The 26,619-nt window shown below is 41.2% G+C and overlaps 1 protein-coding gene across 7 annotated transcripts in view; it reads left to right on the top strand.

Moving 5' to 3' along the window:
* Nucleotides 1-26,619, top strand: part of NKTR (natural killer cell triggering receptor) — a 369,410-nt gene that overhangs the window by 56,602 nt on the left and 286,189 nt on the right. For 3 of the 7 annotated variants that reach the window (XM_029588338.1, XM_029588337.1, XM_029588336.1), the window contains exons 4-5: nt 15,270-15,377; nt 21,979-22,023. In XM_029588338.1, coding sequence (XP_029444198.1) covers nt 15,270-15,377; nt 21,979-22,023 — 153 coding nt within the window. Of the gene's footprint in view, nt 1-15,269; nt 15,378-15,741; nt 15,767-19,468; nt 19,656-21,978; nt 22,024-22,363; nt 22,392-26,619 lie in introns of those variants that run through there. The other 4 variants (XM_029588340.1, XM_029588342.1, XM_029588341.1 and 1 more) reach the window with 4 other exon arrangements.

The following is a 26,619-nucleotide window of genomic DNA, read 5'->3' as shown; positions in this document are numbered from 1 at the left end:
TAGGTGCTGTATAGCGCCTATACAGTAAAATGGATTGCGCATCATGGATGCGCATTGGACGCGGCTTGCATTTGCATGCCATTTAAATACCGTATCGAGCGGTATGTGATCCAGAGTGTGCGTGCGGCAAACGCGGGTGCGCCCGGCACTAACGCACCTCTTTCTACCACACTTTACTGTATTGGCCCGTTTGTTTGGCAGTCCTCTCCTTTTATTTATTTTTTCAAAATATTGTTTATTGAAAGAGAGACATAATTAAACAACAAGACTTAATGTGACATTTGGTTTGACCAACCTAACATTTAGAGCAGGGGCAAATAATGACATAAATTACCTGCATGGCACTGCAATCAAACCAACCTGATAGATATACTGAAGCGATAACTGAGGATGTGTAAATGAATGGCATTCCACTACATGAAACATGACAGCAGAAGATCATTATGGCCTATCTAGTCTGCCTGTTAACACTAGCTATAAAGCTTTATATTCCCTTCCCTTTGGAGATCCTTTGTGTTTATTCCATGATTTCCAAAATTCAGATACTGTTCTTCTCTATCACTGACATATGGAGGCTATTCCGTGCATCCACTACCCTCTGTAAAGAAATATTTCCTTAAGATTACTCCTGAGTCTACCCCCTTTCACGCTCATCCCATGTCCTCTCAATCTAGAGTTTCCTTTCCTTTGATAGTCATGCATCCTGTGCATGGAAACTTTGGAGGTATTTAAATATCTTTATCATATCTCCCTTTCCTGCCTTTCTTCTAGGGTATATGTGTTTAGATCTTTGCCTATCCCCATATGCTTTAGAACGAAAACCATTGACCATTTTAGTAGCCATCCTCTGGACTGACTCAAAACAGTTTATATCCTTTTGCAGATGTGATCTCCAGAGCTTTAAACAATATTCCAAATGAGATCTTACCAGTGACTTATACAAGGATTATTTTGCCTCCTTTTTCTGTTGACCATTCCTCTCTTTATGCACCCAAGCATCTTTCAGGCTTTTGCTGTCAACTTATCCACCCCTTTGGCCACCTTAAAATCATCAGATATCATCACCCCCAGATAAGAACATAAGAACATGCCATACTGGGTCAAACCAAGGGTCCATCAAGCCCAGTATCCTGTTTCCAATAGTGGCCAATCCAAGTCACAAGTACCTGGCAAGTACCCAAACATTAGCTAGATCACTAGCTACTATTATTAACTACCATCATAGCAGTTTATGGATTTATCCTCTAGGAACTTATCCTGCTCTTCTTTAGTGCCTAGAGGCTTCCTGCAATATAACTCATAAAAGTCTTCTGCAATATAACTCATAAAAATGTTGAAAAGATCCAGTCCAAGAACTGATCCCTGTGGTAGTAATGTCTCTCTCTTTGGTGTGAGCACCATTTACACTATCCTTTGTTGCCTCCGACTCAACCAGTTTCCAACTCATTTAGTTACTTTAGGGCCCCTGCCAAGGGTACTCAATTTATTTATAAGTTGACACTATTTATAAGTCAGAAATTTACAGAGCAGTTTCCACACTTAACCTGATCATAAATGTGCATATTGGTGTCATTTACAGGTGCTGTCAGGGACGACCAAACAAGCTTATTCCTTAGATTCCTGCTTTTTTTTTTTCTTTTTTTTTTTAAAGTCAGACACTGATCTGTGAAAATATCATGCATTGTTAGAATGTTCCTATGTCTGAGGATAATCTTTTTAATAAAAATAGAATAGGCAGAAGAAGGAATTAAGCATATCACATATGACAATGGGCTTTAATTAGAGCCCTGAAGAAGATTGTTTTTATTGGCATATAAAGCTTGTTTACAAACATGTCTGATACAAGATCTAAAATAGCTCCTGTAAGAGAAATGCTGAGCCATTCCTATGGCTTGACACTTGAATTCTTGAACTGTAGTACATAGTTGTCAGAGACAGAGGAATTGGCCAAGGGAAACATTCAGTTATGGATAACCAGTGTAGAGCAATGGGAATATTTCCTAGCGTGTAGCCAGATGGACTCAGGACCAGTGCGTTGTATGCTCCCGTGCTAGCGGATTGTGATGGAGTCAGATTCAAAGCTGACATCACCCTAGGTATACCCCTGCAGTGACCTCAGCCCTCCAGTATCTCTCCATCTCCTAGCAGACGTGGATGTGCTTTCGCTATTTGTATCACCGTACTCTTTGGAAGAAGAAATTTTACCTTTCAACTGGAGAAAGATTGAGCCCTGCTCTCCTGCTGTGATACCTTAAGGTCCCTCCCCCAGTTGAGAATTCCTGAGGTGATTTCAGAGATCCTTCAGAGAACCAATGCCTTGGTCCAGTATCCGGTTCCTGGCATGGACTTTGCTGCTGAAGCAGCTGAAAGGCAGCAGGTGCAGGAAGCCGAGCAGGTGGTGATGGCCCAAGCCCTCTCCGCCTGGAGCCAGAGATAGTCTTTGTATTCAGCCGTGAAGTGTTGAGCCCAGGTAAGTAAAGAGAGAAGAGGATTCCTTCCGATTCAGAGATGGAGGGGCTTCGGCAAGCCCTCCTTCAGTCTCCTTGCTCGGTGCACCATATGGTCAACGTTCTCGATCCCAGTGGGGTAAGGGGAAGTGAGCTTCCGAGCGGGTTGAGCGGCCTCCCCATTGGGTTAGGCCCCTCTTCAGGCTCTTTGGGCATAGTGTGTGGTTGGCTGCGGCAGTGCCATCTTGCACACACTTTTGTGTCTCCATTGCCCACCATAGAGCGTTGGTATGTGCAGTGCGTGCTGGCTCTCCGCACACTGTGCAGTAGGAATATTATCTCTCATGGTAAACTAGTATAGGGCAGTAAATTATTTCTTTCTGTTGGTTTTCAGTACATGTGGTGAAACCTCAATCTGGTTTGGCTATTAATATATCAAGAAATTAAATACAATGGTCATTACTGTGTATTGTAAACTGTAAGTTTGAGTCACATATATGCATCAATTTGGTAGACATATCCAGCAGTTCCTGTATATTGGTCCAAACAAAGTATATTGATATATTTCTAGAATTTGACATAAGGCCAGTACTGGCAAAGTATAAATATTTATTCTCAAAAGCAATTCATATAAGCATGCTATGGAAGGGGCCATGACTTATTAAAACAATTAGTTATCAAATATAAAATACTTTTTATAAGTGCACTAGTGGTAAGTTCACAGCTGAAAATGTTTTTGAATGTCAGAAATGCTGGTACTCTTCAAACAATAAACTGGCACTTGCTGGACTGTTGCTATATAGTGCTGAAATACTGGTAGCGACTAATAGCCATTCAGGTTGGTAATTCCATAATTCACTTAATGTAATATGTTTGAGACTTCGCAATTTGACATGCTCTTTGTACCTACGGATTGAAGAAAACTGATGTACATTGATAGTGGTTCAAATACTGAACGTATCCCAGAAACTCTACTGGGACCAGGCAGTGCTTCCAACGATTTATGAACCTTGGGAACCACATAGAAATCAGGAATTGACATTTTTCTACCAGAAAGTCATATGCCTTTTAATTAATGATTGCTTACAACCTGTATGGATTGGGGTCCCCAAACTGTTTCATGGGCCAAATCCAGGTTGTAGAACTAGTTTTTATGGCCCACCATGTCTGTCTTCATATTGCTGGATTAAAGCCATGGAGGAGGATTCCCCCCACCACCCTCCTCAGTATGTAGTGGCACAAACATAATAAAGCTGGAAGAATTTTCCTAGACTCCACCAGCAAAGATGACTGAATTGTCGTTATTTTTGCATATAAAGTCGTGATAGTCTTCTTTTTATAAACTTTGATTCGCCAACTGTGTTCCTAAGAACATGCCATACTGGGTCAGACCAAGGGTCCATCAAGCCCAGCATCCTGTTTCCAACAGTGGCTAATCCATGCCATAAGAACCTGGCAAGTACCCAAAAACTGCCTATTCCATGTTACTGTTGCTAGTAATAGTGGTGGTTATTATCTAAATCAACTTAATTAATAGCAGGTAATGGACTTCTCCAAGAACTTATCCAATCCTTTTTTAAATACAACTACACTAACTGCACTAACCACATCCTCTGGCAACAAATTCCAGAGTTTAATTGTGCGTTGAGTGAAAAAGAACTTTCTCCGATTAGTTTTAAATGTGCCACATGCTAACTTCATGGCGTGCTCCCTAGTTTTTCTTTATCCGAAAGAGTAAATAACCAATTCACATTTACCCGTTCTAGACCTCTCATGATTTTAAACACCTCTATCATATCCCCCCTCTGCCATCTCTTCTCCAAGCTGAAAAATCCTAACCTCTTTAGTATTTCCTCATAGGGAGCTGTTCCATCCCCTTTATCATTTTGGTCACCCATCGTAACTATATCTTTTTTGAGATGCGGCAACCAGAATTGTACATGGTATTCAAGGTGCGATCTCACCATGGAGCAATACAGAGGCATTATTACATTTTCCTTTTATTCACCATTCCGTTTCTAATAATTCCCAACATTGTTTGGTTTTTGACTGCTGCAGCACACTGAACTGACGATTGAAACGTTATCCATTATGATGCCTAGATCTCTTTCATGGGTGGTAGCTCCTAATATGGAGCCTAACATTGTGTAACTATAGTATGGGTTATTTTTCCCTATATGTATCACTTTGCACTTATCCATATTAAATTTCATCTGCCATTTGGATGCCCAATTTTCCAGTCTCACAAGGTCTTCCTGCAATTTATCACAATCTGCTTGTGATTTAACTACTCTGAACAATTTTATATTATCTGCATATTTAATTACCTCACTCGTCATGTTTCTTTCCAGATCATTTATAAATATATTGAACAGTACGGGTCCCAATACAGATCCCTGAGGCACTCCACTGCCCACTCCCTTCCACTGAGAAAATTGTCTCTCTGTTTCCTGTCTTTTAACCAGTTTGTAATCCACGAAAGGACATCGCCACCTATCCCATGACTCTTTACTTTTCCTAAAAGCCTCTCATGAGGAACTTTGTCAGACGCCTTCTGAAAATCCAAATATACTACATCTACAAATACTGCAGAATTCAGCTGCCAGAATCCTTACAGGAAAAAAAAGAAACTAACACATAACACCCATTTTATCCTCTCTTCACTGGCTACCTATTTCTGCATGAATTACCTACAAATCAATGACCATCATTCATAAAATCCTATATGATGATCTTCATGGACTAAAAGGCTTAAACATAACCCCCCAAAACCCACAAAGAAACCTACGCTCTAACAACGCAGGATTCTTAAACATCCCCACCTTAAGAGACGCTCATCTTTCAACTACACGAGAGAGAGCATTTTCCATTGCCTCCCCCAAAATTTGGAACACCCTACCCAAAGAACTGAGGACCCAGCACATCCTGAAAACATTTAAAAAAGACCTAAAAACATTTTTATTCCGCAAACTCTATTCTAACTATCTGACACCTGATCATCCCAGCCCTCAACAGAACTCGCAAGCATAATCCTCCTCTTCATGCTCTCCTGATGTACCCTCCTTTTTTTACCCCTCCCTGCTCTCTCACTTGATTCATTAAGTTCATTGAAAATGTTCTCCTCACTATTCTGTTATTCAACTACTAAGAAAAAAGTATACTGTTCACAATACTCTACTGTTCCCAACTACCATGTTAATTCCATTTGATTGTATGCTAATTGCATATTTTGTATGCTAATTGCATATTTTGTAAACCGTTATGATGGCTCTACCGAATAACGGTATATAAAACTCTACAAATAAATACTGGTTCACCTTTATCTACATGTTTATTAACTCCTTCAAAAAAGTGAAGCAGATTTGTGAGCAAGACTTGCCTTGGGTAAAGCCATGCTGACTTTGTTTAGAAGAGGAAGATTTCCATACTGTGATATAGGCTGTGGTTCTTTCTAACCTTGACTACTGCAATTCTGTCTGTATTGGACTCCCTCAGAACAGGCTGAAGCTTCTGCAACTTTTACAGAATGTTGCCGCTTGTTTCGTAGCAAATACCCATCTATGTTGTCACATCTTGCCAGTGTTAATTGTATTACTCTGACTTCCAATAAAATGGTGTTTGCTGTACAAAACTCCAACTATAATTCACAGAATGATTCACAATGAGATGGACTGCTGGCTTAACACTATTTTAAGAATATATAAACCACCACGTACATTAAGATCTTCTGGGAAATGTCTTCTCGAAATTCCCTCTGTGAAGCTGGCAAGGCTGGGCATGAAGAGATATAGAGCTTTTTCTATTGCAGGACCTTATTTCTGGAATTCTCTTCCAGATTCCATTAGAGACATGAACATCTTTAAAAAAAAGCTTATTTATTTTAAAAAACTTATAGTTTAGATGTAAAAGCATAATTGCTGACTCGAGATTGACTCTGGAATATATGAAGAAATTGCAACTGTTGTATTCCAGGATTGAAGCTGACACAAAATTATTCTTGCGTTATAGAGGCAGCAATGAAAAATATATTGTCCTTGTAATTTGTCTTGTAATGTTGAATATTGTGTTTATGCATTTCTCTAGTGTAATCTGCCTTGAAATAGCTTTTGTGACAACTGTGAAAAATAAGTTTTAGTAAATTGAATTGAAGAAGAGAGCCCACAGTAGACCAAAGGCAGCAAAAAGCAGAAGGAGCAGTTCCAGTCAACTTCTGGCACTATCGGAGCCGGGAGGGGGGAAGATACAGAAGAATGCAGGCAGCAGTTTCAGTGGCCACAGTTAACTCAAAACCCGGGTAGCTGTGACCAACTTGTTGAGAAGGGCAGGGGGACTGGCGGCACCACTCCACCAGCTCTCCATGACGAATAGAGACAAACTCCCAACTGGTATACATTGGCTGCAGCTTTATTGCAAAACAGTTATACCTCAAAGACTTAAGTACCCGAGCAGGAACTTCTATCGAGCACCCTTGTGCTCTGGCTTACTATAAACAAAGGACCCAATCCACTTCAAGACCTTCTCAACTATTTCTTTCCTTTAGCCCAAATGACCCTGGACAGCCAGTCTCAAAAAGGACTATAGCCAGTTGGTTATCACAATGCATTCTTTTGCTACAACAAACGTTCCATTAAGCTTAACAGCAAGCCTCAAGCACACCAAATCCGCCCCACTGCAGCATCAGTTGCCCACTTGAACAAAGTTCCCTTGATTGGTATCTGCAAAGCAGCAGTATGGTCGTCCATCCACACCTTCACATCCCACTATTGTCTACAACAGCAAACGACCTCTGATGCAGCAATAGGCACAGCAGTCTTATCAATTCTTCAACATGAATGAGACGGTCTACTTCTCTAAGGGTTGCTGTCCGAACCTTCCAGATCATATACCTGTGGACACAACCTGGAAGCTTGGGACTCCCAGACAGCATGGCTAATTCAGCCCTGCTATCGAAGGGAAAAAGTAAGTTTGCTTACCGTAAACGGTGTTTCCGTAGATAGCAAGATGAATTAGCCATGCGTTCCCTCCCTCCTTCCTAGACAATCATGCAAGAGAGACATACTTTTTAACTTAGCTCTCGCTTGGCTACAAAGAAACTGAAGAGGTGAGGGAACCGCTCGGGAACACTACTGTGCAGCTGCACAGAGTCAAAGCTCTGTGATTAGCTGAGGAAACTCCGCCGTGTCTCTTAGACCGAGAAACTGAGGAGAGACTAGAAAAGGAGCGCTCACTCACTGGTGTCTGACCTGAGGAGTGGGATTCAGGAGCAGATACATTTTCTACATCAATATCAGGACTGATATTAGAGATCCTTAGGGAGTCATGAGAATGTTTTCTCTTTTCTGTTCTTTTCCTTGAGGTATGCGTGTCTGTATGTATATGATGCGTTGTACGATGATGATTTTCTCTGACGTTTTGGTTCGGCAGCGCTAATGCATCTTTTTTGTGCCGTGGAAGTGCCGTGTGCCGCGCCATGGGTGCGTCGTGCATGCATCGTTCGATTTGGGTGCGCCATGCATCCGCTTTCTCGACGCTGAATCCAAAGATCCGGACGACGCATCTCCTGATCCTTTTATCAACAGTACTGCCGCCGGAGGGGATGTGTAAAAGTGTGGATATGTAGGAATGTGTTGCGAGCAGGGGGGACAGGTGGGTGGAATTAAGTAAGTGAGTGGGAAGGTGTGGGGAGTTAGAGGTGAGTGAATGGATGTGTATGTGGATATAGGAGCGGGGTTGTTTGTGAGTTTGGGATGGGTAAAGAAGTATATGGACTGAATTTTGTATGTTTGGGGGGGGGGAAGTGTGTATGCAGTTTTGGAAAAGTGTGTGAGGAGGAGTGCTAGCTTTCACTAGCTGCTTTATTTATTTTCCCTGCCTGTGTTGCTCTGTACTAGAATGCCTGAAGGGAGAGGATGGCTTTTGAAATGGAACACTGATCAGCATTCAGTCACTTCTAACACTTTCCCAAAGAAAGCACTGCAGATTTGTTTTCCATTGAACACACAGCAATGGGGAATTTTTGGAAAACTTGGTTCTCTGAAGATGTTTGTTTTTTTCTGTCGATAAGCAGGCACTAGGTGGAGTTGTCTCTCAAAGCTTTTTTTTTTCAATCCGAACTTCGCTTGGATGTGGAATTTGTCTTCTCACTCTTCTACTTTTTTTTTTTTTTTTTTTTCTTGCTTCGGTGACCCCAAACAGTACTTTTCAGTGATATCATGTCTCAGAAGAAGACTGCTAGGTTCAAATATTGTAGTTGTGACTATATAATGTCTAACATGGATAGCCACTACTGCTGTTTGTGTTTGGGCCAGGACCACGATCAAGAAAATTGCTGTGACTGTGGCAAAATGTACCCCAGAGCGCAGAGGCAGCAAGTTGATAAAATAGCTAATCTCTGAGCTGAGGAAGCCTCCAGGCAATCATCTTACTTCTCCATCTACTTCCCAAGGGCCATGTATCATCCCATCACTTCACCACCTCAGTTATTGCTAGGACCCAGGTTCTGTTACTGACTCCCTACTCCTCAACCCATTTACTCTCTACTACCCCTTACACTCCAGCTCTATACTGGATCAGCAAGGCATGGAATAGAGAGATTCTATTCACCACTCTCCTAGCAGCCATTCCCAACAAGCGGTGAAGCAAATCACTGACATTGTCCGCAATTTTTTCTCATCTCTATTTCCACAAGCCGCATCTCCCACTTCCCCCAGTATACTCAATTCATCCACTGGAGGCCATGCTATCAGAGCAGACAATCTGTCACCAAGAACTGACCCTCTCGAGTGTCACAGGGAGGAACTCCCTCCTCCATCTCCACCATCTTGGGATCCTTCACCATTATCTCCGAGATCAGTGTGTCCTATGCTAACATCCCCAGGGGAGTCCCATGATAGCTCTACATGTATTCCTTCTGACTCACCAGAGGAAGCACTAGACCACTCTTTACCAGAGGATCTCACTTATTCATGTTTTGTTGAAAAGGTGAGTTTTCTCTTAAAGATGGAAATTCGGAAGATACTAAATCCCTGCACTGAAATTATGAGCTTACTGTGCATCCTGGAGCTACCAAGTAAATCCACCACTTTTCAATCTCACCTGGTATTGCAGAAATCTCTGAAGTTCTGAGACCCCCCTTCTTCAGGTATTACTGCAATGTGAAAACTGGATCTAAAGTTCTGCCTTCAAAAATCGCCCAGTTACGGGGTAGTGCAGCTTCCACATAATTTCGCTGTGGTGGAATCAGCTATGCACCGAGAAAAAAAGACTAGACTTCACTCTAACTTACCTCTAGGAAGATTCCACAAACTGCTGGATAATTTTGGGAAACGGGTTTTTCAAAGTTCTATGCTGTTGACCCGAATCCAACAGCACAGATTTTACATAGTGCATTATCTCTTGAGTGCTTACAACTAAAACCTTTTGTTCAATCTGAGGAAGGGCAGGCAATTGCACCACAGCCCCTTCTGGATATCTATTTATTTATTTTATTTATTTAACATGTTTTGTATACCATATATTCGGTTTTGCCATCATAACGGTTTACAGGGCAGGAAAATATTAGGAGAGTAGCAGAGTTTTAACAAAGAATTTCAAAGATAAAGTTGAATAACATTGGGGAGGTAATAGGGGGGTAAGTTTTATAGGTAAAAAGTTCTTAGATATCAATTGTAGAGTTCGAGGTTTTATTGATCCATCATGGGTTGATAAGGTGGTGTTTCTGTTTTCTTTGGAGTTGTCTGGTTGGGAGTTTGTTGGTGTTGGTGGTTAAGATCATCTGAGAAGACTCTGGTAAAAAGAAAGGTTTTTAAGTTTTTTTTAAAAAGTTTTGATGTCAAATTGAGTTCTTAGATTGAGGGGTAAGGAGTTCCATAGAGATGGGCTGGCGATGGATATAGCTCTCTCTCGGGTTGATACTAGATGTGTGATTTTTGCGCGAGTAATTTTGAGGAGGCCTTTATTCATTGAGCGAAGGTTCCTTTTTGGAGCATTTATTTCAATGTGTTCAGATAGCCAATGTTTTTGTTGTCCTGTGATTAATTTGTGGAGGATTGATAAAACGTTATATTCTATTCTGTATTTAATTGGGAGCCAGTGCAAAGAAATGAGTAGGTGTAATGTGTTCTTGTTTCTTGGTTCCTGAAGGAATCCTGGCGGCTGCTTTCTGCAGTATTTGTAGTGGATGTATGGTGGTAAAAGGGGGGCCAAGGAGTAGGACATTGCAGTAGTCTAGATTTATAAATAGTAGTAGTTGCAGAACTGTTCTAAAATCATTTTGATTGAGGAAGGGTTTGAGACGTCTGAGTGTCAATTTGTGATAACCTTCTTTGATTTTATTTGTAATATGGGTTTTGAAGGATAATTCTTTGTCAATTGTAATTCTGAGATTCTGGCGTGGTCAACAGGAGAGATTATTGTTTCTGGGTTTTCTGTTTTGAGTGGGTAAGTCATTGATTTTTTTGTCAAGGATGATTAATTTGGTTTTCTCTATGTTAATTATGAGTTTTAAGTTGGAGAGACATTGCTTAATTTTTGAGAGATAAGAGGTAATTTTCTTGTAGGTTTCTTCGAGCGTATTTTCAATTGGGACTAATATTTGAATGTCGTCAGCATAAAGGAAATGTCAGACCCAGATGATCGAGTGTGTGACAAATAGGTAGGAGATAGATGTTAAAAAGTGTTGCTGACAGTGCAGATCCTTGAAGGACTCCTGTATTTAGGTTCACTTTATTTCATAGGTTGTTGTTGAATATTACTTGGAAACTTCTTTGGGATAAATATGAGGTGAACCATTTTAGAATAGTGCCTGATATTCCAATTTCAGAAAGTCTGTCAAGTAAAATGGCATGGTTGACTGTGTCAGGCAGCTGACAAATCCAGGAGTATTAAAATGTAACTTTGTCGAATCCTCGAAGAACTGTGTCATTAAGTGAAAGGAGTAATGTTTCCATGCTTAAGTTTTTTCTGAAACCAAATTGTGTGGGTTGAAGTATGTTGTTCGTTTCCAAGTATTCTAATAGTTGGGAGTGAACGATTTTTTCTGATTTTTGCAATGAAAGGTAGATTAGGTCTATAGTTTTGGATGTTTTCCGGATCTAGGTTGTTCTTTTTTATTAGTGGTTTGATGATTGCAGATTTTAGGCATTCAGGATTTGGAGGAAGGTCTGCGTCACCTCTTGAGAGATGTTAATGAAGACTTTGACTCGGTGGCGAGAAGATTAGCAACCTCCATTGCAGTGCATCGAATGATGTAGCTCTGTACTAGTGGCATCCTTGAGGATGTCCACGATAAATTAGCTGATTTTTCCCTGATCAGGAGAAAAACTCTTTGTTGGCAAATGAAAGGATACTGTCACTCAGATAAAGGACCAAAACCTTGTGGTGCCGTTACTTTTGACAGGTGGGAACCAGTCCTCCAGTTCGCGATGCTTCTACTCGCAGTTTAGGAAGCTCTTATACCAACGAAAGCCGTATCAGCCATATCAGGGCTATCGTCAGCCTTCCTACTAAGCACCTCGTCCTCAACAACCATCTGCCCAGGAAAAGACAGGGATAGACACCAACAGAAGCAAACAGTGCAAGCGGCTTCAAAGCTGCAACAAAATGTTTAAGAACGTCACCTTAAATTTAAGTAAAAATTACTTAAATTTGGTGGAAACAACCCTACCAGTGTAAAAAAAAAAAAAAATAGAGAAACATACCAACCTTGGTTCAGAAATTCAGAGAGGTGTGTGTCAGCGGGACAGCTGGGCATTTACAGTGGCTTATCAAAAAGAATGTAAATCTGGAAAAAAAAGTGCCAAAAACAGTAGCCAACCGGGAAGGAGCCCACAAAATTACCGACCAGTCAGCTTAGAGAGAGAGGGCTAATGGGGTTTCAAGATTACAGTGTCACTAGGTGAATCATGCTCATAGCAAAGAAAACCATTCAGTCTCGCAGTTGAGGCTGAAGGGAGTAAAGATTGTAGCTCAAAGATCCACTTCTGTTCCTGATGGATTAAATGTACAGAAAAATTGCACCTTCTGCTGAGGAATTTACAAACTTCTAGTGTCAGGAAATGTAAATCAGAGATGGAATGAGATAGATCTTGCCAATGAGTCACGAGTGGTGTTTCCATACAGCCAGTTCTCAGGCACAAGCGATGCTCAGCCACCTGGGTACATAATGCCTGCTCAGTCTTACCTACATAAATAAATGGGCAGGGGCACAAAATGGCATAAATCCCTCTGGTAGAGGAGCAGTCAATGGAGTATTTGAGAGCAACACTTACTCGTGAGAGGATGCACGAACGCCGAAAGAGATAAAAAGAGAGAGGGCACACACTCAGCAACGATCATAAGTGTGATGACCACGCAGAGGCAGTGACAGTAGTGGATGGATACCAGAGTTCAGAAGGTGCAAGCTGTTTTCATAGGTTTTTGCCCTTGTAAAATGCAAACTGAGGAGGAGCCTGAAAGATTGAATGAGGAATAAGAATGTCCTAGTGACTCTGGATGATAGAACAAACACATCTTGAATCTGTGCTGAGAATGGTAGGATGCATGTGAGGTTATCAAGGGGAGGGAATAAAAGATCTCTATTGCTATATAGAGCATGTTTGTATGCTGATTTAATTACTTTAGAAGGGTAACCTTGCCTGGAAGTCACAAGGGGAAGAACAGAGAAGCCTTAGCCTAAAACACTTCCCCATGAGAATGCTATCCTGAAGGGAATGAGGGTAATTATTTGAATAATGAAGCACGGTATTGTGATCTGTGGACTTACCAAAAAAATAGTAGTGTCAAACGAATCATGTCCCGCTGTGACCAAAGTATCCAAAAAAAGAAATACGAGAGGAATGCAGGTGAAAATCAAATTGTAAGTGCAGCCTCATTGGCGAAAGATAGCTATGTTGGGGGACTTGTACATTTTGTGAAGGCTTTGGAATAAACTTGCTTATTAGATATTAAGAAGACTTTTTATTGCTTCCTAAAATTGAAGAGTCTAACCATTTGTCACATACTCCTTGCTTGCATTTTGATTTTAGTGTGTACTTTTTACGTATGTGTGTGCCCGGATCCCTATGTAGCTAGGTGCTAGGAATACTACTGATCTAATATCTTGGGCAGTGCTAGGAAAAGTAAAGGCAACGCTTCAATGTTTTAACTGGCTAGTAAGTTGAAGGTACCCATAAATGTCCACACCTTCTAATATTTCAGCACTGTTGGTGCACTTAGGATGAGACCCTGGTTGGCTGCTTCCCCTCTCTTCTCCCCCCCCCTGCCCCGCCATGCAGATTGTAGCCACTCCAAATGATGGTTACTGTAACTGGTGAGGGGGGTGGGGGGAAGTGTTATCAATAAACTTGCAGTCAGGCTTGGATCCAAACTCTCTTAGCTGATCTCCGGTCAACAGGACCTGCCTCTAGCCAGCTGGGCACCATATTTCAGTATTAACTGGGTGTTCACACTGAGGGGGAGGGGGGGGGGCCTAATGTCAGATTAAGCTGGGAGGGCCCCTGTAACTTTAATCTAGACAAGGCCCCTCTCCCCAGAATATCTTTTTGCATACCATTGTTTATTTCAGTCTCTCTGCACAACTTCTAGTCTCTGAATGTCTGTGGGGTGGATTCCCTGGAAATCTTTAGAGCAGGCTGGACATTGCTCTCCTTTGCTGGTCTTTGGCTCCTCTTCTCCTAGCCCTGTCTTACAGTTCCTGGAAACCCAGTTATCTCTTGCAATGTCCAGGCTGTAGCCACAACAGGACAAAACAGCTTGGAACACAGCGTTTCTCCAGCTCCTTCTCTCGCTGGCTTTCTCGGTGTTCAGCCACTCTCCCTGCAAAAATCTAGGCTCTCTTGCCCTCTATTTTCTGCTTAGTCCACATACCATAAACCAACAAATCCTGTACTAGCTTCCTGGTTCCAGTGAGCTCTGATTGGCTCTAGCTGGTCAGGCAGCCTCCTATTTTGTAACAGGTGCAGGGCTCCACTCCACAGCTCTATTAGGTCAGCATTAGGAAAGGAGGGGAGAGGCTTCATGCTACTAAGGTTTAACCCTGTAACATCTGGACCTGAAGAGGTACAAGCTGCTTCAGTGAAACAAGTCTTTAGCTAACCTGCAGACAGTTCATTTTGGTTTCATTTCTCTCTCTCTCTCCCCCCCCCCCCCCCCCCGCCCCTTGTAGCAAGGGACTGCTAGCAGATTGTGAGTGCCTAATTTTGAGACAATCTGAGGTATAGTGCAGCAGTTTATTGTCCATGTACTGCCAAACCCCACACACATTCAAGCTTGTGGAGGCAGGGACCTGATGTAAGTACTCTGCCACAGAAAAATTAGGAAGATGATTACAAAAAATCAAATATGGAAAAAGAATGGTTTAAAACAAAAATGAACAAAAAGCACAGGTTATCCCAAATGATGGGCTATGTCTCCTTTGCCTCTTATTCCATCTATGAAAGATGTGTGTGTATATATAAAATATATACCTTAATTTGATTGTACATGTTTCTTATCAAAATGTGGATTATGAACTTGTAGGTTCTGTATTGTTTTTTTACCATAAACATTAGTTTTGTCATTGAAAAAATGCTCAGTATATAACCAGTTATAACCTGTACAAATACATCACTGATTTGGTGTGCGAGATATTATTCAGTAATGTGATTATTCATGAAATAAAGAATGAAGAAAAACCTGTTTGGAGACATTTGATTGGTCATCCATTAGCATGCAGACAGTTGCTGCTTGGCTATGCAAATCTACTAAGAATGTTTGTTCAAATTTCACATTGACTAGTAGCTGAATCAATAATTTGTATGTATTTTTATTTAACATTTTTTGCAGGTGAAAAAGGAATCGGAAAAACAACTGGCAAGAAGTTATGTTACAAGGGCTCAACTTTCCATCGTGTTGTTAAAAACTTTATGATTCAGGGTGGGGACTTCAGTGAAGGTACAGTAGGAAGATAACCTCATGTTGCTTACGCAGCGTTCTGATTTCGTAAAACTGTTTCCATACATAAAGAGGCAAGGAGTGGGGAACTTTTGTAAAATAGTGTGCATCATTTTTTTACACTATGATCCCTGACTTATACTTTACACCAGTCATCATTTTGAGGTAAGGTTTTGTAGTTTAAATTATTAAAATTACTCAAACTACTGTAAAATATTTTTAGCAATTTTTTTTGTATAACCACCAAAGTGGTTGGCCAATATAATTGTTGACAAAACACTTCATGCCTGTTCTACTAGTACTGTTTTATCTGGTGGAATGGAGTGGATGCATGTTTGACTTAATTTTTTTTTTTTTTTAATAGGAAAATAATTGTTCAGCACCTACAAGTATGTATATTTGAATAGCAAATTCACCTTGTTTGTAAACTTAGGGCACTTCCTGTTGCCCTATGCACATGCTTCAGATGTTATTGAGAAGAGTGAAATGTGTAGTCTAGCTTAAGTTTGTAAGAAAAATTGACACACAAAAAATGGCTATGCGGAGGCTGTTAACAGTGGACATGTTCAATGTATGCAGATTTCCTCTCTTACTTGATCAGTGTGAGGATAGGGCTCCCTCTCCAGTCCCAAAAATAGAGAGAGCATGCAGAGCCACAGATCACCTTCCTGGGCCCCCAGAGGAGGATAGCGAGCATGGGGCTGGAAATTCCCTTTATGGGCCTCAGAAGCATAGAATGTGAATATGGCTAAACTGTTGCAAAAATCATTTTCCATTTGTGATTTTAATAGGTGGATCTTTTGTAATGTAAATATTTTGTGCTTGGTAAAAACTATTGAATTATAGGTTTTTCTAAGTTTCACAGCTGAATTATTCCTGATACATTTTTCTCCATGGACAAACAGGAAGAATCAACCACTCGTGTAGATGACGTCATCCAACAGCACTGAGATCAGAACATTTTACTAGCTAGAGATAGAAAAGATTAGAAGGCCTTTCTACTGATGTGCAGTCAGAACCACATATCCCCCCCCCCCCCCCCCCCCCCACCTCAGTCCGTCGCTTTCTGCTGATCTGTAACATCCCTTATGAGAGACTCAGGAAGATAAGCTTGGGTCAGGAAGCAATGTCTCATTGTGAATTGGTAATTTGCTGAAAGATAGGAAACAAAGAGTAGCGCTAAATGATCAGTTTTCCCAATGGAAAAAGATAAATATTGAAGCTTTTCAGGGATTTGTATTGGGATCAGTGTTATAAATTATTAATGATCTGGAAAAGGGAACAAGGAGTGACGTGATCAAGTAACACAAAAAATATTCAAAGTGGTTAAAGCACAAGCAGACAGTAGGGAACTGCAGAAAGATCTTTTCAGAATGAGCAAGTGAGCATCTAAATGGCAAATGAAATTTAATGTTGGCAAATGCAAAGTGATGTACATAAAGACAAATGATCCTAACTATATGTACACAATGTTGGGTTTCCAATTAGGAGTCACCACCCAGGAAAAGGACCTTGGTGTCACTGTGGCCAGTACGTTAAAATCCTTATCTCAGTGTGCAGTGATGATAAAAAAAAAAAGCAAATAGAAGGTTAGGAATAATTTGGACAGAATTAGAGTATAAAACTGAGAATATCTGTATAAATTGGTGGTGCATTTGTATCTTGACTTTTGTGTGCAATTCTGGACACTCCACAAAAAAAAGATAGAGCAGAGTAGAGCAACAACAATGATAAAGGGCATGGAATGGTTTCCTTATGAAAGAGTAAATGGGTTAGGGCTCTTCTGTACTAGCTTCCTGGGGAAGACAGAGAAGGAATATGATAGATGTTTATAAAATTGAGTGGTGTGGCACTCATGAAAATAACTGGTGGTAGATTTAAAACAAATTGGAGAGAATATTTTTTGAGTTAAAATGCTGTAGAATTTATTTATTTATTTAACATTTTTATATACCGAAATTCATGTAGCAATGTTACATATCAATTCGGTTTACATTATAACATTAACATGTATGTAAGAATGCGGTTACATCGAACAGGGAGATAAACTTGGAACAAGTAACTGGGGAATAAATTACAACGAATAAATAAAGTAGTGCGAGTTCTACTTTATTTATTTATTGTTATTAGAGAATGTGGACAAGTTAATAGTATAGCTGAGTTTGGACAAGTCTCTGGATAACAGGACCATTAACACCTATTAGCTAGGCAGGCACGAGTTCACCATTTCCTACATCTGAAAATGAAGAAGGAAGTGATGTTCCAGATGCTTCCAAATGATCTGGATTGGCCACTCTCTGAGACAGGATTCTGGGCTCAATAGACATTGATCCGACTCAGCATGCTACATCCTGCTTTCTTAACGAAGCAAACATGTTAAGTGCGAAGTAGTTTGTTCCCTTCTTGCCAGTCTGATAACGTATCTCAAGTCATCCTGGTTTCTAGATAAGAATCTACCAGGGAATCTTATGGTTTTAAAATTCTGGTATGACCGCAAGGGCCTAGATCATTTCTCATTTCCCACACAAGAACTCTTGGCCTACCTTCTACTTTATTTCAGAGTCTAGCTTGAAGACTAACTTAGGGTTCACCTTAGTTCAGTACTGCTTATCATATACTGCTCTGCTTGTCAAATTTATGTGGGGGCTTGCTTTGAATGAAGCGTCTCATCAAGCTACCCTCCTTGTCTTGATCTCAAGTGTGATCCATTCCCATCTGAGAAAAGCCTCTGAATTCTCTGAGGATAAGCAGGATGGCAGTCCTTACACATGTAAGGACAAGCCTACCCTGATTAAGTACACCGACTTCTGCAAGTATCTTGCCTACGCCTTGTATATTCCTGTAAATAGTCCGTTGCAGTTTTTATTTATTGCTTTAATTCCTCCACCTCCTGCTCTTTGTATACTCCTCCTTGTTCGCCCTCCCTGTTCATTGTAATTTCTACCTTTAAAGTTACATTGTAAACCGGTATGATGTATGCATACTAATACCGGTATATAAAAGTTTTTAAATAAATAAATAAATAAATGTTTGACATCATCTGGTGGAGCTCGGAATGGAAAACTTATGTCAAAGATTCTAGAACTTTAGTTGTGCCTCACTAAGCATGCCCACACATGTCCCTATGCCATGTGCCCATGCGGGATCCCTTCAGTCTTTCTTTTTCTACAGAGCCCTCAAGTCACGGTTTTGGTGCTTCAAGCTCCTTTTTTCTAGACCGGCCTCATTTTGGCAGATTTTCAGGATCTTTCATTGTGGTGTCCTACAATTTTGTCCCTTGTTATCCTAAGTAAGGTTTTTTTCGATCATTTTTCTATGTTTCTGTTCGTCTTCATACTCTCATCTGCTGTGATTCGCTGTCAGTGCCTGCCAGCCTTCGAGTCACTCTGGCTATTATTTGACTTTGCTTTCCTTTTATTTCAGCCAATCATGTCTTGTGGATTCTAGCAGTGCCCTCTATGCACAAGGACTGTCTTATCACGACCCCCATGATAGATGTATGCTGTGCCTGGGGGTATTGTGTGATGTCATAAATGTAAGACCAGAAATCAGAATGGATGCTGGTCCCAAAAGGAACTCATGGAAAAGCATTTTTGGGCATCAACAAATTTTCCAGACTCCATACTCACAAGAGTTAAAAAGACTTACACAGTTTGGATTGCCTTCTTTCTGGGGTTTTAACATCCGCCCAGCTTTGTTTCTTTTGATCCAAACAAGCCCTCTTATTGGATAGAAAATTGACTCATCTTTTGTTATTTTTAAGCAGATCTAACACTGAATGGTCATGTCAAAGCTCATAATATCAGAGCCATGACTGTGTCAGTTTTTCCCATCTGAGGTATGTGGACTTCTGCCAATACATTCTCAACTCATTATCATTTAGATCTGTGGTGAACAATTGACCTGCAGGGCAAAACGGGCCCATAATCTCCATTTTGCCAGCCCACCAAGTTGTTAAATTTATATCCAGCCTGCCAACTGGAGCTCTGGGGCTGACCTGCCCAACATCACACAATTTTCGGGCCTTTGATGACGATGTGTAAATTTTGGCCATGCATGTTTGCACCTTTACTTTTTTTGTTTGCTGCAGCCTGCAGGAAGACAATCAGAGGTGGCAGAAGCAGGTGCATGATGAGCTATTCCATGCGTCTCTGCCTTTACTGTCATATTACCTTATGCTTGTGAGCCCTGAATCTGCAACTGCATCTTCAAACTCACCACTACTGAACTCCTTCCCCTCCTCGGCCCTGAACGTGCCGAAACTCCCAGTCGCAGGAGGTAAATTGATTTTTCAGAGGCAGGGGATGTTGACAGGGGGTTGGGGACTTGTGCAGAGCAAGAGCAGCCAGCAGATGAGGTCAGGATTTGGAGAAAGAAAGGGAAAGTTGTAATTAGTGATATTGGGTGAGAATGGAGGGGGAAGGAGTGGGCCACATCCATCCCACTCACACAACTTAACTACTTGTACATCCATCCAAAAACAGCACAGATACTTACACCCAGTACCTGAATGCACTCCCATTCCATCTGAGAGAGTGATTGAAAAAGAGGATGACACTGATAGAGTGAAAGACAGAGACTCTGAGTGAATGAGCTATGTTTATTTTTAGTGTTTTTTCTTCTCCCTTTTTCAGTCCTTCAAGCACAGAGCCCATACACACTCATTCAAACCCTTCCCACTCGCTCATATACACCCTGTGCAGAGTTCTGGGTTCAAGGAGGGGAGGGATATCCTGTGGGTCTGACTGGGGTTAGAAAAGGAAGTCAGAACCTCTGTTCTGGCTTTGGAGAGTGCTTGGCTCAGTACTTTTTCTATTATACGCTCAGGCTATATATAATAACTGCTAAAATTCTGGGGAGTATAACAAGCATTGCAAAACCTTAGTGTTTTGTTTTGTTCTTTTTATATAGCCTGGCAGTATAAATTGTTGTTTCTTGGAGAAACAGCCTGACACCTTATCTTCCCCCTCGCTCCCACTCTTTGCTGACACCTTATCTTCCTCCTCGCCCCCACCCCAGCCCCTTGTGTAGGTGAGAGCCATAAATGTGTATAAAAAAAAATGCCCACCTCTGCTTTAGATATTGACTCATGGCAAGACAATAAAATTGGCCAGTCTGTCATATAGGATCTTTTTAATCTCTTTAACCTTTTCATACATAAGGTCTTTTTGTGAGAATCTATTTTTTTATTATTTTAGGGAATTTTAAGAAAAAAAGCTAAAAAGGGGTTTTCCCCCACAAAATATCTCATCTTTGGTGATTGGTCATTTTCACCTTTTTGGTTAGAAGACATTTCTTAGCTAGGGATTTCCACTTGTGTGGCTGATCATCCTGTTTATCAGTGGAGAAAACTAAGTTGCTTACTTTGTAACAGGTGTTCTTCGCAAACTGCAGGATAATCAGCCATACATATTCTTCCTCTTTTGGAGTTGGTTTATGCTTAGATATAAGACTGAACCGGCTCTCATGGCATTGGACAAGCAGGAACATCTGTGCATGCTCAGAAAAGCCTTATTGGCCTTTCTGGGCTCTTAGAGAGCTTTTCTCACATTGGCATTGTCGGATGACATTACCCACTCGTCGCTGAGTGTCCTGATGTCTACAGAGAATATCCATATCAGTTAAACAACTTAGCTGTCTCCACAGTTTACTGAGGTGTATTCTGCCTTCAGTGTAATGAAAAATGGGAATTAGATTTAAATGATTGCCTCTTAATGAGTTACCCAATGCACTGTGGAGAGAAGAGAAATGGAGATGTGACAGAAACATTAAAATATTTGATAGTCTTCCATAAACGTGGCATTTTCTGTAGAAAAGGAATTTCAAAGATGAGTAGTCATATTCTGAAACTGGAAAGAGGAATTTTTAAAGGAAACAGAAATGGCTTTTTTTTCTGAGACAGTATAACCAGCAGATATGGTGGAAACTATTACTGTGGCATAATTCACGTGCATTTAAGGCAGATCTAGAGAACAGTGCTAGGAACAGGGTTGGGATGTTAGTTTTGCATACAGTCCACCTTTCATTACCTCAAGAGCAGAGGCAAGAGCACATATAAGAAGAAAAGAATTGGATTAAAGAAACATGATAGCAACACCGCAGACCACAGAGTTGCTGAATTGAAACTAACAGGCTAAAATTCTCCAGAATCCTACTGACCCATTCATTAAGGCCATGAGGACAGGCTCCCGGTTCAGGCAATAATCTTTCCAGATTTGTAGCCGGTTAGATTAGATGATTCTAATGCTTGGTAATAAGACATGGAGAGGGCTGGGTGTTAAATTTACTATGGAAACTTCTATGCTCATATACTTAGGAATTTAAAGAGGACGTCAAGTTGAATTAAGAAAGATTTATTCTACCAGTGATCAATCTTCTACAGCTGACAGCTGCAATATATCCTTAGCAGTGTGAATCAAAATAACCAAGCAAACTGGATGAACCAATTAGTTGATAGTCATCATCTACCCTATTTGTTTGCTTGTAATTTAGTTTATCATATTAGGTTTCTCTTAGTCACAAGATGGCATGCAAAAAAAGTATATGTTTATTTTTAATATTAGTAATATTTATTATAAAGTGTGTTGGGTCTTTTTTATAGGTAATGGAAAAGGTGGTGAATCTATTTATGGTGGCTATTTTAAAGGTAAGAAGAGCTCCTCTCATTCTAAGGTCTATATAATTTGGATAGAAAGTCAGTTTTGCTCCCTACATGTTGTGTGTGTGTGTGTTTGATTTATTTATTTTTTTTATTTTTTTATTGATGAGGTATGTTTGTAGTTCATCTTCTGCATGAAATTAATGTTGCATGAGATATAGTTGATATGCATGAGTTCAGGAGAAATATTATGTAACGTAATTTTAATGGGAAAAAACTAAGTAACTTTATTGGTTATAAGAGTCTTTCAGCATGGAGGTTAGGCAACTTTATTCATGAAACTCCTATCTTCCTGCCTAAAACTGTCAACATATTCTTTTATTTATAGAGAATGTGGTCTTTTGCAAAATGAAAAGGTAAGAGACAAAAGCTCAGTAACACAAATTCAAACTCTGTTCCCATGCACCCTTCCCAGTTAAACTGATTATTCCATGGTCAGTTTCTACCTGGATTTTTTTTAGTATTGCTTGAAGATTTGGAGAGTTCTGAATCATCATTTTGGGTCATACATCACATTTCTGAAAGTATTCTAGTGCTGGGAGTATCGCCTAGTAATTATAACAGCCATAATTTTGCTAAGCCAGTCCTATGGCCACTGCCTTTTTTTTCTTTTCACCCCTCCTCACAAGGTTTGTATAAGGTTACTAGAAATGTGGTAATTTGCATGTTTGCATTGCTGCAAATGTATTTTTCTTATGTAGAGCCAGCAAAGATATTTTCATAGTCACTACTCCTTTTCCTTCTGTTTTTCTTGGAAGATGTGCAGGATATGCAGGTGTCTAAAAAATATAAAGCAGGTGAGGATATTCCAAAAAAGCAGAACTCTCAAATAGTTAAAAGTGAAGGCATTCTTTTACAAGAACTTGTTGCTTCATTTAGTGGAGTAATCCATTCTGTATTTTGTGGGGAAGAGGCAAAAAAACCCCAGCAAATGGGAAAAAAATGAAAAGGATAACAGCCTACTTTATAATATGTTAATTCAGGGTGGTAGAGTTGGTAGATCATAAGGTTCTATCCTAGAAAGAGGGAAGCTGCAGACTTGCAGGTCTGACTTCTCATGTGCAGACAGTATAATCTATAGCTGTTCTCTCGCTCCCATAACGCATGTAAACCCTTGCACACAGTTGTATGAAGACATTTGTATCTTTTCAGGTAATATATATTCTTCTTTCCTCAGTGTGTTAAGGTACATGCTGTAAAGTTGTTTCATATATATAGCAAATCTTAATATGGTTAGAATACCCATAGTAGCTGAATTGCAGGGCTTTTCACACTGAATCTTTTCTTCTGTCATTCTTTTAAGATTGTAATCAACTAGGTAAGTGTGAATAGTTTGTCATGTCAAAGATTTGCTTGTTAGGATTTTTTTGGTTACAGCTTTTTACCTCTTTAATCATGTAAAAAAGCTTTTGAAAGTTTCTAGTTGCTCTTGTTCAGTTCATTGGACTTTGCTAATGAAAGATAATTGGCTGGGACGACTACCTTTTTACATTGATTCTTTTTTACTCCTTAGTGGCCATAACCTGTGACTACTGTTGCTCAGGGAGTTTACTTGAGTTCAAGAGCTTCAAATTAAAAAATATATCCTATCACTTCCTGTCCTGCTTTTTTCTTCTTCAGCAGTCCATCTCACTCAATCCTCTTTTAGTCTTAGGTGATGGCAGAATGCTGCTTTAGGGCTCTGAAAGAAGGGGAAAAGTATTGCCATGGAGACTTGGCTTTGCCATGGAGTGGGGCAGACTTGAGCCTTGGTCAGTGCTCCCAGTAATAAAGGAATTGTGGGGTAAAGTCCTAATGTGGATTCTTTTCAATGTGCAAATCAGGTTCTTAGATTGGAAAGTTGGTAAAGTAGGTGGCCAAAGGCCAGGTTTCAGATGAAAAATTTACTGTATTGACTGATATCTAATTGGCATGCAACCAGATTACATAGTTGACAGTGTTGATCGAAACAGAGAAGTCAAAAATGAGGTGGCTGAGCAGATCAAATTTAACAGATATCAAGAGCCTCAGCATGATACTGTGGGCACAAATCACTGTAGAGACAAGCTTCTTGGTATGGGGAGCTATTGTCCTCGGTGGCATAGCTAGACAATTTGGCGCCCGGGGCAAGAGACTTCTTCGGCGTCCCCTCCATCCATCAATGATTTGCATCTTGCCTAAAAATTGAAGGTAACATTGCAAGTCAAGGGGGTGCAGGGGGAGGAGAAGGGGCAGGGAGCTACGTATCACCCCTCCGGAGCCTGCCAGGTCTGAGCCGGTACCGGACATCTCGCCCGGGCTTCGCTTTCGGCACTGTTTCCAGGGGTGCGCCTCGCCGTCGGGGCCGCGCACGGGCTTTGTGTGGAGAAAGACGCAGCTGGAGTCTCACCAACCTCGTCCAGCTTTCCTCGGGCTCTCGCCTCTTCTCCTCTCCCGGCGGGAGGGCGCCGCTCCCTCACTTCTGCCCGCACTCACGCCTGGGATAAGACTGGGAAGAATAGGGAAAGTCCTGAGAAAAAGGAAACGAGTAAAGCGGCCACCACCGCAACCGCCGCCTCCTGCCTACTCTGAGCAGCCACGCCCCTCGCCGCCTCGCTCCGGCCTCTCCACACAGGCCCCGCCCCTGCCGCTCGTTCTCTCCGCACAGGCACCGCCCCCTATCGTCTCGCTCCAGCCTCGCCCCCTGGTGCCTCGATCCGGCCTCTCAGCAGAGGCGCCGCCCCTTACCGCCTCGCTCCTGCCTCTCCGCACAGGCCCCGCCCCTGCCGCTCGTTCTCTCCGGCCTCTCTGCACAGGCCCTGCCCCCTCTCACACCTCGGCCTCGCCCCCGAGCCCTGTTCCTTTCTGTGGCGCAGCAGAGGGTAGGGGTGTGAGTGGTTCTGCGGTACCGGGGGAAAAGGAAGGCATGGCGGATCCGGGCACGTTCCTCAGCGGGGAGGGCAAATTAGCATACACATTTTATTTTATCAGGCGTTTTGGCGCCCCCTTAGACCCGGCGCCCGGGGCGGCTGCCCACCCCGCCCACCCCTCGCTACGCCACTGATTGTCCTTCAGGTTTATTCATGGAGTTAGTTGTCATTAGACATTTATATACACTTGAATGTTCTAAAAATGAAGGCTTTTTGACCTTGACAATTTTAAAGTTGGATTTGGTAAGCTGTTCCAACAAAAGGTGGCAACACAACGAGTAGCAGTACATTCTAGGCAATTTTCTAGATTATGATATGGGCAGAACAAAATCTGTTTAGTTTATCAGGTTTAACCCTGTGTGATATTTTAACTGAAGGACAGATGGACTGACTGAAGTGAATCACTCTGACTTGAGGGGATTAGGAGCCTTCATGCTCATTTGTGCTCAGTAGGGCACCCCTGGTCATGGATCTGATGGCATGCATTGAAAACACAAAACTACTAAGATTCTTCAGTTGTATCGAGGATGTTGAGGCAGTGGCCATGGAAAAAATCTTTTGTATCTTTTCCCTCCATGAGCAAAGTTATCTTTAATGCAAGCAAAAGTAAGATATTACAAAGTAGAGGTAATACTCTTGGCACCTTCTGACCAAGATGACCTTGGTGTCTGAGTTGCTAGATCTGAAAATGAAAACCCTCTTGATTTCCAAACACTGCACTCATTGTAAAACAAGACCCTGCTCCTTATCCAAACCCATAATTTCTGAAACTAATGGTACGGAAGTTGACAAACATCCTGCGATTGAATGGCTACTTTGATAAATTTTAGGTCTGTTAGAGTAAGAAAGGCTTCTGCCAATAAAGGTTGTTATACTATCTGCAGATAATTTGCTCTATGGTCAGAAATGCTTTCCATGGTCTTAAAAGCTACTGGTAGGTAGGTTTTCAATTATTTGTTTCAGACCTTAGACTTAATCTTGAATATTAGTTCATGGCAGATTCATGTGACTACTAGCTCTAGCTGTATTGATCTTGCTGCTTTGAAATAATCTTACTACTTTCAGATGAGAAAACAGTAGTAAATTTTATAGAGGGCCTAAAGTAGTATTTTTCAAACCTGTCCTCCAGGACCCCCCCCCCCCCCCCTTCCAGCCAGTCTGGTGTTCAGTATGTCCCTAATGTATATGCATGACAGATTTGAGTACATTGGATCTAAGGACCAGGTTAGCATATTCAAATATCTCATGCTCATTCATTAGGAATGTCTTGAAAATCAGACATTATTGAAAGCCAGTAGCCTAAGGTACTGTAGTCACTTGTCTCACAAATGATTGCTGGGGAACATAGTAGAATAACAAATTTTATTATTGTAAATTTTTGTTCTGTTAATTCCTTCAGCCTTCAAGACTGACCCTTCTGTGAATGCGTTTGGGGTACACTGCTTATCTACACAGAGCTGTGTTTGGATTCTAGATTTAATTACTCAACATTGCAATTTATGTAACGTAGGTATTTCTCGGCCTCAGAAGGGCGTACAGTGTAAGTTTGTACCTGAGGCAGTAGAGGGTGAAGTGAATTGCCCAAGGTCAAAAGGCGCATCACTGGGAGAAGCTGGATTTGAACCCTGGCTTCCCAGGATCTCAGCCTACTGCTCTAACCACTAGGCCTATGTTGGCCAACTCAGGTCATTGAGAG

The sequence above is a fragment of the Rhinatrema bivittatum genome, chromosome 2 (genome assembly GCF_901001135.1).
Source record: "Rhinatrema bivittatum chromosome 2, aRhiBiv1.1, whole genome shotgun sequence".
NCBI lineage: Eukaryota > Metazoa > Chordata > Amphibia > Gymnophiona > Rhinatrematidae > Rhinatrema > Rhinatrema bivittatum.
Note: the sequence above shows the minus strand (reverse complement) of the source record. Positions and strands in the feature narration are given on the sequence as shown.